At 40.1% G+C, this 15,574-nt stretch overlaps 1 protein-coding gene across 1 annotated transcript in view; it reads left to right on the top strand.

Annotated features, from left to right (window-relative positions):
• Positions 1-617: 617 nt before the first annotated feature.
• MKL1 (megakaryoblastic leukemia (translocation) 1) overlaps positions 618-15,574 on the top strand; it is an 82,738-nt gene continuing 67,781 nt past the window's right edge. Inside the window, exons 1-3 of the mRNA XM_009077346.1 lie at positions 618-630; positions 1,609-1,682; positions 3,246-3,507. Of these exons, the coding sequence (XP_009075594.1) occupies positions 618-630; positions 1,609-1,682; positions 3,246-3,507 (349 nt within the window). The remainder of the gene's footprint in view (positions 631-1,608; positions 1,683-3,245; positions 3,508-15,574) is intronic.

The following is a 15,574-nucleotide window of genomic DNA, read 5'->3' as shown; positions in this document are numbered from 1 at the left end:
TAGGTAGAGGCTAGATGTTTGGATGTACTGAGGGGTTAAGCTGGTTTTCTCCCTTGTGAAGTGCTAGCACAAGTGGTGGTGCTGTATGGCAAACTGCACCAGGGACCTGATTTAGAAGAAGTGTGAACCATAAAATTAGCTTTTATACCTGGGCCAGTTTTCTTATTGGTTTATCATGTGTCATTGCAGATTCTTGTTCTGTCCTGAAATGGGAGGTGATGTGGAGAAAGGAGGAGCTGTGCTCACCTGATACATTTAATGCTTCATCCTAGTTTAGGCTCATTTGAGCTGCAGCACTACTCAGAGTAACAGAATTGTTGTCCAGAGTTTGAGATGCATGGAGTCAGACTGATTTTTAATTTTTAATTTTATTTTGTGGCAGTGTTCCACTGTACTATGCTGGCTCAACTGTGCCTTGTATAGAGGAATTGGTCCAGTTGAAAAATAACTCAGGGAAAATTGCCTTTCAGCTGAATCAGGTTTCTGATACAACTCAGTGTGGTTCTACAAGCAGCGCTGCTGGCACATTGCAGGACATAGTGGCAGAGCAAGAATGAATGTCAAGTCTAGGTTTGCTTAAACTGTGCTCCCTTGATGTGGGACAAACACTGTATAACATGCCGGCCAGGAGTAAGATACCTTCCATCTAATTTTCTGCATGAGTGAGGAAACCTGCAGGTCTGGGTACAACTCTAGATCATCCAGCTGCTGTGCTGAAGTTTGACTGGACAATTTACTGGAGAAACTCTGGTTTATAATCCCAGTACCAATTAACACCATTTAGTGTGGTGGTGTTCAAGGTCACCCAGCAAACTGGTGCGTGAGCCCTGATCTCTTGCTTCACTTGGGGCTGTAGCTGGCTTGGCTGGACTGTTTTTGCTGTAGCTTGGTACTGTGCTTTTACATAAATGCTGTAGTTTCAATAGTCTGACTTATGTGAATATACCTAGGTTAGGGAAGTAGGTTCTGTCTTACAGCACTGCTGTTAAAATGGTGTTTGAAATGGGATTTTCCTAGTTCATACAGCTTAGTGGATTTTCCTTTAAACAGGAATTTTTATGTCAGAAGTTTCTAAGGACATTTGTTGATCATACATATTTGAAACACATCAAGCTTTTTTTTTTTTCTTCCCCTTTTGGGAAGAGGAAAGAACTCTTTTCTAGGTTAGGCTGAGGAGGGAAGGTTGAGTCTCCTGCCATTCCAAATCCATGCAGGGTGGGTGTCAGGTATGTCTGTCACCTGTTTGTGATTTCAGTCCTGGCTGTGCTTGTGCTTCCGCATGATCAGACCATCGTGTGGAACTGGGCGAAGTGTAATGTCTCCAGTATATCTCCTTCAATAAAGCAAATTGGCTTTGGCTCCTCTAAGATGGTGACAGCAGTCCTTAGCAGCCAGCCTCCTAACTGGGCAGTTACTCTTCCCTTTAGCCCCTTTCCACAGGTCTCCCATCCTACAGGGCCTGAGGCCAACTATAGTCATAATCATTTAACACTTTCCAGCCTTTGCAGAGATTGTTACAGCTCACCAAATTCGGTTATTTTGTCATTTAAGGATGTGTGTTTTCAGGATTTTTCTATCCATTGTAAAGTCAATTTTTCCCCTTTGCAGGTTGCCGTTACAATTTGATTTCAAATGGATATGAATCTATGTTTGCTTTGGACAGGAAAAATATCAAGGAGGGTGTAGGCACTTTCTAGTCAGATTTTAACTGAAGTAAAAGCAAATACTTCATGTGGCAGTAGGGTTTGGCTCAGTCTCATATGTTTTGTTGAAAAAAGCACCAGCTTCGGCTGGTGGTTTTTGTTGTTTTCTATTTTTTTGTCCTTCCACCCTTCACTTCTTTGCTTCCCTTCAGATCATGACATAGAGTCCCGAGAGTGCAGCGTTGTGTTCATTGCCAGCAAATTCTTACTGTTGTCTTAAATATACACTGAACACATTTTTGAAACAAATGTACCACCACTTAAAACTTTGTTCTGGATATTGCAGAACAAACGTTACTAACCAATTGAAGTATGAAACTGAAATGCGAGTGTGGAAAATGACTATTTGAGCTCCTTTGTCAGCTCTCAGTGTGTCGGTGTTGTCACACTCATTCAGGTTAATGATGAATGTTAAGTGGGGAACACTTAATGAACCACTGTATTGTTAAAAACGTTGTTCCAAGTTTATGCTTTTTGATTGATTTCTGGAGGATTATCCTGATAGTTTTTACTTTGCTTCTTTGCAGGTTGCTTTGCCTGCATGTTTTTGAAGCTGAAGGTTAGCCTTTGGAAGAACCTTTTGCTTGCTAAATTACAGCAGTGCAGCAGATCCTTCAGAGCTTAGACTGGTTGAAAGAGCAGCATACTAAGAAGCAGGAGACTTCCGTCTTCATTAATCAAAACCAAATATGATTGCCCTTGTATAATGTCCGTTGCTGTTTAAATGTTGACACAGTAACCATTTTGCTGGCGACTTGCGGCTGGTTTGTTTCTGTTTAAATTACTGAACAAAAAAAGCATTTTAATTTGAACACAGTGGTGGCTTTTGAATACTTATTTAAAGAATTACGGAAAGATAATGAAACATTTAAAAATTGCTTATTTCAGTAAAGCCCTTTATATTTTGCACATTTTGGTTACTGTGTCTGAGGTTTTAGACAGGAAAGCTTTTTTGTTTACTTTACATGGAATGTTTTTCTTTTATTCATTTTCACTGATTATGAATGGGGAAGAGGGAATGGAACAAGGAAATTGTTTTTTGAAATGTCATTGATTTTCTCTGAAAATCCTTAACTGTTATACTAAGCTGTCCTTCTAGGTTTATTATGAAGGATTCCTTGACCTGACTGGATTTCAAATAGACAGTTGTTAAAACACTGTTGTTGATATAGTAGGACAGTAGTCAAGAGTTCAGCAAGGTTCTGGGTAGGCTGATGTCACTGGAACAATCCATATGTGTCTTTTCAAGATTGAGTTCCTAAAGTGCTAAAAGTTGAGAATGTTGTCATACTTTTAAAGAAAATTATAATAATCTGTAGTTTCATCAGTAGTTTCGGTGGTGATGCTGTTGGACGTTTCTGCGAGTTTTTAAACCACTGAGTTTAGCAAGTTTCGATGACTAGTTGGGTTTGAACTGATGATAAGACAAACTCTTCACTCAACACGTTTCTCTATAACGTGGAGACACCAGGATGAACTGGATGCATGGCTAAGGCTCTCAGGTGGGATTTGTGGTTGATTTGTTTCTGGTTTGTCTTGCAGGTTGCCATCACGAAAGCCAAAGTGGATTTCTCCGGCGTGGTGTGCCTGCCCCCTTCCGTCATTGCTGGAAATGGGCTGGACGGAGGAGGGGCTGGCGAGAACGACGATGAGCCGGTGCTGGTGTCGCTGTCGGCGGCCCCCAGCCCGCAGAGCGAAGCTGTTGCCAATGAGCTGCAGGAGCTCTCCTTGCAGCCCGAGCTGACCCTCAGCCTCCACCATGGCCGAAACCCCAACCTTCCTCCGCTCAGTGAAAGGAAGAATGGTGAGTGATACGGTGCACTCATGTAGTGTGTCCTCACCAAACAAGTAGTGTCATGGTACATGTTCTAATGACAGGTCTGCTTTTTGTTGCTGCGTAAAAAGTTTTATTTGTAGGAAGAACTAATGATCGAGAGCTCACAAAACTGATCTGTGTTGTTCGATGGGAAGAGTTGATGTTACTGGCTGCGGAAGTTCCAAAGAGATCCAGTGATCTTTGTAGTATTTTTTTAGTTGAATACCAAAACCAGCTTCCATGTGCTTTGTGGTGACTAAGAGTTGTGCAAAGCTGAGACAGTCAAAGGAGGTGTTACCTCGTCTTCAGACTGCAGCCATCTGTAGATTTTTCTTTGCCACGTTTGTCTGCAGTTATCAAGGGTGAGTAGCTTTCTCTCTGCAAATGTCTGAAAGGTCCTGTAAGACTTGATAGAAGGAGAAACAATATATAGAGTTAGAAATTAAAAATCCCAGTAGGCCTTCTCCTAGAGTGAGAATGACCTGCCTATGTTTCTCAGTCTGCAGGTACCTTATGGGTATCTGTTTTGTGGGTGACAGTTTAGTGGCAAAATACAGGGTCACTCAGTGACCAGAATGCCTGATTTTTTGAAAGGCTGTTAACTGTCTGAAACTCAGGATCACCAGGCTGCCATGAAAACATTTTGCACATTCAACCTCATCCTGTGACAGACTGATGGAACCATTTGATAACTGGTGGCTTCCCTTTGTGAATTCCTTTTGGTGATCTCCCTTCACTCCATCCCCTGGGGTATGTCTTGGTGACTCGTGGCAACACGAAGGTCTTGCCATAGTTGGAATTTATTCTTTCAACTTCATCTGCAAGGTACTATGGATTTGAGCATGGTTGAGTCCTGGGTACCTTGTAGTGTTGGGCATTCTATGTTGCATTACACAGAGTTGCATGGCACAGTATATTGGAATGCTGGGGGGCTTTGGCGTGGCTTTATAGCCAAAATATTATGCTTATGGTAGTGTGATTTAGAATATGTGCACTGTACCACAGTAATTTGGATTGAAGGGATACCACATATAACATGCCTGGATCTTTGTCTCCAGAAACTGAGCATGCCCTTCTCTGCATAGTGTATCAGTGTTTTACTGTTTGGAAAAATCATCTATCTTAAGTCCAAAATACTGTTTTTTAAGAGGATAAAAAGAGTTTCCTCATTCGTAGACATTATACCATCATTATGTGATTACAGTCATGTTTATGTGCCTTAAAAATGGAGAAGATGGAAATTGCAAAAACAGAACAAAAAGCTTCTTATCGTTAATGTTTGTCCTCTGTAAGTTAAAATGCAACAGATGGATAAAGGTGGTGGTGGTAAATAAAAGAAAATTTGAATGTTAGTCAGTATGGTAGACTGTGATCTCAGCACATCGCAACTAGTGGTGGACTTGGGCATTTTGTAGTTATGAAGGCAAGGACAGATTTCAAATCAAATGGAATGGAGGTAGTATAGAATCTGAAGAGGGCTTGAAGGCAGCATGGGGAAAGCATATGAGCCTTTGCTTCCAGCACCTGACAGCTGACCACCTGAAGGTGACATTGTGATTTTACTGGAGTCAGGGTTTGTCTCTTAGTGAATGAGGCATGATCAAAGGTCCTGAATTGGGAAGAAACAGTTTATTCTTGATACCACAGGGAAAGGGATCCTAGTGTTGGGAACAGATAAGAGTACCTTTTAGAAAAATGAAATTTGTAGCAGCACTTTGAATGGTATCATTATGGTCAGAGGAAAGGATATTCTGTTACAGGAATGAAAGAGTCTTTATAAGATTCTGTTGTTTGGCTAAGTTTAAAAATTGGTATCTTGGGAATATTTTACAGAAATAAGTGGTTTGCCTCTGTCAGAATAATGCTGTTTTTATGGACTCAGCCTTGAAGCTGTGGCTGTCATTGTGGGCTGCAAATCTGCTTGACTGGAACAGGTAAAAGAGAGTTGGGTTTAAGAAGTATTTGAAAAAGAACACCTCTGCCCATACCTTTTGCCGAAGAAAATTAGGATCTTCCCGGAAATGACTCATTAGGTGGGTCTCTTCAGAGCTGATTGTTTATCAGGTCTCAGCACAATAGTGGGAATTTTACGGCTGGAGGGGCAGCTCTTCAGACAAGGCATAAAGTCCAAAGTCCCTAGATCTAGATTACCTGAATATTCCTTATCTTCAGAGGTACACAATGCTTTTTTCTCCTAGGCTGCAGTGTGTTATGTGTTGTTTGTGTGTACATTCATTAAGGTATTAGGGAACTGAAAAGTGCTGTTGAAATATGGTCTGTCACAGCATAAAAGAAGACTTGGCTTAGGGAGCTGTTGAGAAGTATAGCTGATGCATTTTGAATTAATAAACATCTTCCTTCAGATGGGAACTTTTCAGTTATCTTGGGGTGGAGGTTGCACAGCTGTTGAAAGCTGTTGAGCTTGTTAAAGATCCGTTTTTAAATATGGTGTATCTTTGTTGTTGTGCTCTTGGCTTCAAACATACTAAAAAACCTTTAGAGCTGATCTGCCAGTTGAGATGGCAATCTGCTGAAACATTTGAGCAATCCAAAGTGGTTGTAGAAGCATATCTTGTGCAGCGAAATTGCTTCTGTGACAACTTGCCAAATTTAAGGTATGAGGAAGATTCAAGCCGAGTGGCAGTGGGAGGGGAGGAGATGGTAAGTAAGAGACTTGCTGGAAGCTGCCTATCTGTGTCAAAGGGTCTCCTGTTTGCAGTTCTAGACAGGCACTGCTGACTCACAGCTGAACTAACTCCTTATGCGGAGAGCTTCTAACAGATTAACTCTTTGCTTAACTTTTTTGCTAAACAGACTTTGCTTATCTGTAGAGATCTGTAAGAAAGTATTACATGGGTTTGTTTTGAATTCGTTACTTCAGGCTGTGGTTATGGAACATAAACTATTAGCTGAGTTAAAATAGAAGTTTCTTTGGCTTGTGAAGCATCATGGAATTATGTATCCCATGGGAGAACTGGGAGTGCAGTGCTGTACACACACATGCTGCCATATGCCCTAGGACACTGGATTCCTTTTTTCAGTTTTTTTCCTTCTCTTAGAACTGAAGAGGAGCAAAAGACAGTTTCTGAGGGTTTTCTTGTTGGTTTTGGTTTGTTTCAAACCCAGGCTCCTTTTCATATTCTCCTGTATCACATCTACATATCCTCCTTGTACCTAGAAGGATAGGTACACCTAGATAGATATATGGGTGTAAAGAGCTTGAACAGCTTGACTGAATAGTTGTTATTAAGTTACACTAAGTTGAAATGCGATAAAAGTTACTAAGGATATGGTGTTCCAATATGAAACACTGGAACATAACAGATAGGAAACAATTTTTTGTTACTTTGGTGAAAGAAACCTTATGTGGTAAGGTGTTAGTAAACTATTTTGACACAATTATTAGGTTCTATATAGGCATAAAGCTTAACAGAACATTTAAGGTGTATTTATTTAATTTGTGCTTCACGGTGAATTCTCTACTCAAAATTACCATTACTTCCCATTTTCTACCCATGTTCATCAAGACTTCAACTTTCTTTAACTATGAGAGGTTGCCTGTGACTAACTCATTTGTTGCTACACTAGCCAAAAAAAAAAGTTATTACAAAGTCATCTAAAGCTCTTCAGTATATCTTGATTTTTCTCAGTCATCTGTAGTAAGATGCTAAAATTACTTTTCCCAAGCCTTAGGGCAGGGCTAAAGCAAGTTCCTCTTGAATGTGGTTATAAAAAAGAAAAAACAAGCGATGAATCTTATGCAGTTTGATATTTTTCTAAAAGAAAATGTCCTTCCATGTAAGTTTCATTTGAAATCATGGTAGTTGCTCCACTAGCTTATTGACCGTTTACTCTTGACCCATTTCCCCCAGATGAATTCATAGTTATCTTTGTCCAGAGGTCATGAAAATCATTGTGTTAGAACCCTGGAACAGTCCTGGTTTTCCCTTACTGTAGGCTTTTTCAAGATGAGGTAACATTCTTTTGAGTACATTGTTGTGTTTGATGATTACAGGTTCGAATAAAACTTGTACCAGCTTGCCAGTGTGTGGGGTTTACTTGGTCTGGGAGGCTTGCCTTCTGCAAAGTACCATATGTGTTGGGGGAAGAGAGACTGGTTGGAATGTGTGGAATTTCAGTATGACTCCTCGTGTAACAGGCATATGCTTTAGGTATCAGAAGGTGCTCCTGTTAGTGCTGAACAAAGCATGGCATAAGTAGTTGGTCCATAAGCTGCTGGTGATTATACTCACTTACAAATTGCAGACCTGAACTTTCTAAGTGGTTCTGAAGAGCTAATTTAGTGCCTATGTTCCTATGCCCATTTGCTGGTACAATACAAGAGTATTAGGGCACCTTGTTTTGTTTTAAATAATTGTGTAGTTGATTACTCCTGTAATTCTTTCATTAGGCTCTACCTTCTGATCTCCCTCCCCTTCTTTCCCATCCCCATCCTGAATTGTCATTGCATTGAGTGTAGTCAGATTCAAATATTTCAAATACAGCTTATTACAGGGCTCTTGCAGATTTTATGGGTGTCTCCTTGCTGCTGGGACTTCAAAAACATTAATCATGTGTTCTTAAAGTCATCTCATAAACTGTCCTTTTAAAAAGTGAATAATGTGACTTGTGGACTCATTTGAGAAGTTAGGTGTGTTTACTTAGGAACAGGGAAGGTATTTTTTTCCTGAGAAAGGGTTTTAAAGAGACAAGATTATTCTGAAACTATTTTCTCAGTGTGATGGGGTGTTTTGGTTTTTTTTCCTGTCTAGTATATATCTGCCGTCTGGAATAGTGTGACTCAAAGTTACATTTAATTACCAAGTGGTGCTTACTGCCTCATCCAGAACTTAGATCTGAAGAAGATTAAGTCTGTATTGTAACAAAAGGAGAAAGACAGGAAATGTATAGCTTTCTGATCTGTCCTTCACACACATTCCAATGGGGCTTGCTGTTTTCTCTTCTGTGAGAGTACGGGGAATGGTTCTTAGAATAAAAACAACCAGTCTGTCTTGGACAGATTCGTGTTAAGAGACTTTGTGTCCCAGGAGACTATAAATTTAGCATGCTGTCTGAAACTTTCTGATAGTGCTATGAGATTTGGAGCATGATAGAAATGACTGGCCTGTTCCTAATGGGAGCTACTAAACAGCTAAGAAGTGGTAATCTCCTTGAAATATTTAAACCAAACTCTTAAATAGTGATAGGGGAATAGTTGAGCTGGAATGAATAATGCCAAAGGCAGCTTTAATGTGGTGGCTTAAAAAAGTTAGCTCTCGACACAGTTTTTGTTTGTCCCGATCAAGTTAACAAGACTAATGCCCTTCTCTAATCCTGGTTCGTGATTTTCCCCTCCCTTCTGTTTTCCAGTTTCTCTCTTCTTTCAGTTTGCCTGTGAGGTTTCAAGGTTCAGGGCTGATGGATCAACGTTAGACATACAATTTAAAAGCTGTTTAGAAACCATTACTTTTTCATGAATTTAAACTGCTTACTAAACAAGTCAGCCCAGATCTGAGCAGCAGTTTTGTCTGTGTAAGGACTTCTGTTGCTGGTTTTGCTGTTTTAAGTATTAAGGGCAGTAATGGGGAAAGGAAGCCTGGCTTTTTAAAGGAAGAATGCCAATCTGCAGGATTCTCAATCAGTTCTACTTAAACAGAGTGTGGCTGCTTCATGCAAGAAAGATTGCACTATTTCACAATAGTCAATTGCTGCTTGTACTTCACAGACTGAATCCTAGCTTTGGGTTGTGTGCTGCTGCTGTAACATGTGGCTTTCCTCATGAAAATGTCAGGTTTTCTGTAATTCATGTATATTGGGACACTATCAGCCACTTCTGCAGCTGTAACTCTCCCCCTGCCACGTTCAAGACATTGCCACAAGGTATAATTAAGGAGAATGTGTCTGAAGACATGGTAGTGCAATCTTCATCTTCCTTGCTAGTCAAATAAGCAATGTCCTTGGTTAATTCTTTAAATTTGTCTCTGTTCATGGTCACTGACAGTGCACACGTACATACTTCAGGGAGTTAAGTGATTTTCCTGGACACGGTAGGAAAGATTTCCTTTCCACTTTGCTCATACTGCTTCCTCTTCTGTTTGCATGTGTCACCACAAAACTAAGTGTACATTCTGCTGGAAGTTAAGTTTCCTTTGTTTATGATGAATATGGGTATTTGGGGTAGGTGTTCAAGTGACTTATTTCTGTCACTACTGTCTCTAAATTCTCAGGATACAGTGCACTTCTGCAGTTCCTTCTCATAAGGCTTGCATAGCAAGAATGAACATTAAGGCCTGCAATTTTTGCCTAGTCTGGCTGCAAATAGGCAATGTTTGGGTATGAGAGAAGCCCAAATGAGCTGATTCCTGTCCTTTTACAACACACTACTGATTTAAGGAGTGTGGAAATCAGATAAATACTACAATATCATCACCGTGAGGGATTTTCCTGCATTGTTTGAAACTGCTAAATGAGTTTTTGCTACCTTCTTTAAAGGCCCGGGTGCATGTATGTGGAGGAAAGGGATTAAAACCTGCTATGCTCTTCACTTGTTGGGGAGGTCGTGTCTGAGTGCTGGAGAAGTCCTGAAGTTATTTAAGATGGGAGAGGTCAGAAAACAGTGCTTAAGCAGTTTTGCACACTCAGTTACTCACTTTTATGAATACTGTCGTGGCAGGAGAGGGATTCTGACTTGCTGCAAAGGGATTTCAAATCTAAAATTGGTCTGTATCTTAAATGCACAGCTCAATATATTTTTGGTCTTGGTGCAAATATATGCAGCTACTTACTTAGATGACCTAATGAGAAATGGTGATGAGCCTTGTGGAAAGATGGGGAATAAGGGAAAGCTGCTCTGGGGACAGAAGCCTTGAAATTAGTTTGTTAAGATAATTAAATTGTCTATTGGGCAAATTACTTGAGACTCTTTAGAGACCAAAATTGAATTTCCTTTCTGTTGGGAGCTAGAATCATCGGGTGAGGAAACACTTAATTCTATTTTTATCTTTTACTCAAGACATATTTGACTATAAAAGTTTTGTCCACTATCCCACACAATTTGAAGCTAATCATCTGCATGTGGGCAGCATCTCTTAAATTTTTTTTGACCTCTGGACTGGTTGGATGAAGGGTGTGATCCACAATGGCACAATGGGAAAAGTCTGAATGAGAGAGGGAGTTCTTTTGGTTGTTTTTAAGAAACAGCCGCTACCATCTGCTAGAGTAGCTCATCTTTAGTGACCAGCAAGGGGAGTCGGTTAGGGGTGTAGTTAAATTATTAAGAAAACGGGCTGGTAAAGACTGAAGAGGAGTGGCTGATCTATCAGCAGGATGTATGTGCTTTTGGCCATGTTGTTTCAAAGCCGAGGATGTCTGCGTGTTTATGTTAACACTGGGTCTCCTTGTCCTTGGAATGAAATTGCCTCATCAGCAGAGCCCCTTAGGGCTTTGCAAGTCTATCCAAGACGTCATCCTTCTCTTATAAAAGGGGAAAAAACTGCGAGTTCCAGTGTCTCTGACCCTTTCTTCCCCCCTCCCTTTTACTTACAGAGCACCAAGGGGCGGACCTTACTTCTGCAAACTACACATCTTGTGTTCCCCTTTGAGTATTCATTTTTCTCCTAGCAGTAATTTGATTCTGGGCTGTTCCAACTTGCCTGTAGTGAATAAGCAGAGAACTGCATGTTGAAAGTCTTGAGTTTTCTTACTAGGCACAGTTTTTATCATACAAGAATGAGAATTTTTTGCAAGTTTTGAATGAGATGAGAGCTGTCAGGTCCTCTTAAATGTATTTTTTTTGACATATCTATGTCAATCTGTATAAAGAGAGGTCTTAAGGGCTTGTAACTATTGAGAAAAGGATCAACATGACTCTGCCGGAACCAGAAATGCAGATGACAACACTCCAATCAGGTATCACCCCAAACATATCCCATGGGTAAATTCTGCTACTGAATGAATCATAGTTGCTGAACTATATAGGAAGTGCCAGGAGGCTATGTGGCTTTGAGTAAAGACAAGCTAGAGAGCTGTTGTGACTTCATGTACGAGTTGCAGATGGATACTTGTTGGATGTTAAATACTGTTCACTTTATAGCCAGAGATAAAATTACCTTTCTCTTCTTTATTTGCTGGTCTCCAGTGTTAAATTTAAGTGACTTAGGAAGATTAGAAAATCCCAGTCAAAACTAGAACTGTTTCTAAAGAGATTTCCTCCATTTAGCTTTTGACTGATTTATGTGGGTTTACTGTTAATTACTTTCTGCTGGAACATATTCTAGATACTTGGACAGATTGTTAGGTTGCATATTTTTGGGAAAAACACATCTTTGGAACTTCCCAATACTTGTCTTAGATCTTGAAAGCTTTCCTTGAGAATGACAATGGTAATTTGTTTACATGATCTTGTAATAAATACTGTGGCCTTTTTGTGATGCTGTGCTTACCAGTTAGGTATGTGCAGAGTTGCATTTCTGACATGTAAGTCTTGCTAGAGTGAGAATTACCTGTCAGTGGCAGTATGCTGTACTTCTCTAGGGCATTTTTGTCTGAGGCTTAGAACATTGTGTAGTCATGAAACTTAACAAATTTATATAGCTATGAATGACCTTTGCTCTGTGGATGGGAGCAGAGACTGTAACCTTGGGAAGATATGACCACAAACTAGTAGTAGCCTAAGAGTTCAGATTTGCATTTGTGTACTCTTCATCTCTTGTGCAGCGTTGCCTGAAAAGCAGCACATAGGTAATGCCAAAAGTATCAAGACAGACTTCTTTCTGAAAGTTAAATGCTTTTTCTTTTCCTTAAGTAGGGACTTGGAAAGAGACAAATTAAACAATAACTTCATAGTTTAACATAGTTGTTTATTTGTCCGAAATTGCTGGGCTTTTTTTTCTGAATTTGTGGTGCTAATTTGCTTGACTTAATCTTATGTTTTGTAAAATACCTGTGAGGATTGTGCATGTCTATAAAGATCCTATATGACCTTTATTTTATTGTCCTGAATGCAATTGTGTTCTTTGTTGTTTACAGCACCAAAGTATGGTGGTTACTTTTTACCTCCTGTTGTAGATAGGAAAGAGAGGCCTACATCTTACCTGGAGTATGTAGTGTTTGTTTCAATTCAGAAGGTGTTTGGACACAATATATCATTCCTCTAGTTCTGGTCTTACAGCCTGTGAATTTTGGAGGTAGAATTTAGCAAGGTGGTTGGTATTGAGCAGGATCCATATGGCAGGATAGTATCTAATCTGTCTTTATTGTAAAGAAAGCTGTTAAGTAAAGGCCTGAAAGAGATGTTTATCTCAATGTGCCTTGTTTCTAATATGTTGTTTTAAATTGCCCACCCACCCACCCAAAGAAGAACCATGGAATTTGCATTTCAGGGGTTTTGTAACTGAATTTGTGCCTGACACTCTTGGGAAACTCACATAATAAATAAAGTAACACTTATTAAAATTAGGGAAACAGCCTTCATATTAGTATTACTTTTTTTCAAAACTTTATTTGTGGCTGTTTCTTGTTTCTTCTAAATTATGGGAACTCCTGAGGCTTGCATTTAATTCTTTGGGAGAGAGTTTCTCCCACTAAAGAGTACTTGTGTGAAGCTTTTGCTTAAGTCGGCTAACCCTAGTCCTAGATTATGTATCATAGAGTCATAGAATCAACCTGGTTGGAAAAGAGCTCAAAGATCACCGAGTCCAACCCTACTGTCGTTACTAGACCATGGCACTAAGTGCCACATCCAGTCTCAGCTTGAAAACCTCCAGGGATGGTGAATCCACCACCGCCCTGGGCAGCCCATTCCAATGCCTGATTACTCTCTCTGTAAAAAATCTCTTCCTAATATCCAACCTAAACCTCCCCTGGCAGAGCTTGAGTCTGTGCCCTCTTGTTGTCCTGCTGGTTGCCTGGGAGAAGAGACCAACCCCCACCTGACTCCAACCTCCTTTCAGGGAGTTGTAGAGGGTGATAAGGTCTCCCCTGAGCCTCCTCTTCTCCAGGCTGAACAATCCCAGCTCCCTCAGCCTCTCCTCATAGCACTTGTAGTGGTGTTCTGTAATGTTGAGGCAATTTCCTGGCAAGCTTAGCTTACCTAATGAGGGATACAGATTTATAGCACCTCTTCCATCAGTGGCTGCTCTTTCTTCTCCTGGATCAAGCACTTCTGGGAAAATATGAAACAAAAAGCGGACAAATGTTTGTGTAAATGGGTTTGTAAGACTGGTAGGAAAATTAATTGTGACAACAGGATGGGAACCATGTGCATAGTAAGTTTTAAAGATCAGTCTTGAATAATGGAAGTATATTACGAGCTTCTAGATAAGGAAAGTGGCTATTTTATTTCAAGACCAAATTGTTGAGTTGTAGTATTTAGAGACTTCAGATGCTGTTTGTGGCTACTGTTTTTTGGCTTAGTGAGTTAATTGTCTGTTGGGCAAATTACTTGAGACTTTTAGAGACTGAAATTGAATCTCCTTTCTGTTGAGAGCTAGAATAAGGAAATGAGAAAAATTACTTGACTGAGAAAGGCTTAACTTCTCAAACCTTCTTGGACCTGATGTTCATCTCCAGAAGCCCTGCCAGAAAGGTGGAAGCTGGAAACAGTTATCTCAGTCAACTCCTGCAAGTTTTTGAACAGCCATTGAAGAAATCAGAGAATCATGGCCTGAACTGGGTAAATAAATTATCCTGGTAGACTCTACACAGCTTGCACTCCACAGACCAAATGTTCTTAAAACCTGCAGGTCATGCAGCTGTGCTTATTTAATGCTTGGGTATTAATGGGAGTCCACTTTAGAAGTAACGTATCTGAAGCCATAGTTGACCTACGGCAGAGTGTTTGTATTCTGTGTTGGTGGCGTGTAAAAAGCAATACCTCTGATACTGAAAATGAGAAAGCGTTCTTAATAATTTGGAGAAAGAAGTGATGGGGAGATTACAAATTCAGTATTTTGGGAACAGAATAGCTTAAGTAAGGAAGGACTATTTCTTCAGAACAAAAGATATCTGAAGCAAGAACAATGTGACTAGGGAGATGCATATTGTATTACCCAGAAAAAAACCCTAAACTCACCTGTCAAACTGAAAAAAGGTGTAAAAAAGTCAATACAAGTGATGGCAGCTGAGGAAAGAAAAAGTAAAAGTGAAACACAAACTGAAAAGGCATTTCAAAAAGGTAGTAGACCCAGAAACGAAATCGCAAAAATAAGCGCAGAAACTTAACTGCTCTGTTTGACATCCTGTTGGACTACTGAACTTATTTGAAGAACTGTGGTGTTACTGATCCAGTCATTCACAAAGTTGTCATACACAGAGAGGCAAAGTGCTGGTTCATTTTCAAGAGTATAGTTTGGGAAACAGTCCTGTGCCAGTTTCTGTGTTTTCATTCTGTTGAAGGTGAAGCTGATGTGCAGACCTGTACCAAGGTCTTCGCACTGGGAGCTCCATCATTAGTGTTTTTTCTCCAAGAGTCACTTGGTCTTTTTTGCTGCCTTCACTCTCTCAGCATCTGACATTTGTTAATTCATAAAGCTTTCTGTGTCCTTCCCATTATCCACTTCAACCCAATCTCCCATGTAGTCTCTTTTTTTTGTTCCCCTGAAGCTGTTTTGTTATTCATGTCACTATCTAATTATCCCATATAGAGATCTTGCAAATTCTTCTGCTCTTGGTCACTCTTTGATCAAGATAATATGGACTGAATAGTTTTTGATGTGACCTGGCTTTGTAGCAGACTGTTTGGCCACTGAAAGAATGAGTCATGAATATTATGTTCTTTCTTTTGTTTTCCTTTTATTTCAAATGAAGAGGCAAGAGTGCTAGAAAAATACTTTATTTCCACAAGCTACAATTCAGTAACACTTAAAAATGTTTCTGAGCAGCCATAGAATTTAGGGGTTGGAATGGACCCCACAGATCATCTAGTCCCAACCCCCTGCCATGGGCAGAGACGTCTCCTCACTAGATCAGTTTGCTCAAGGCTTCATCCACCCTGGCCTTGAACACTGCCAGGGTCGGGGAAGCCGTAACCTCCCTGGGCAACCTGGGACAGTGTATC

The sequence above is a fragment of the Acanthisitta chloris genome, unplaced genomic scaffold (genome assembly GCF_000695815.1).
Source record: "Acanthisitta chloris isolate BGI_N310 unplaced genomic scaffold, ASM69581v1 scaffold2846, whole genome shotgun sequence".
NCBI classification, from domain to species: Eukaryota; Metazoa; Chordata; class Aves; order Passeriformes; family Acanthisittidae; genus Acanthisitta; species Acanthisitta chloris.
The sequence above is the reverse complement of the archived record's forward strand: the minus strand, read 5'-3'. Positions and strand labels throughout refer to the sequence as shown.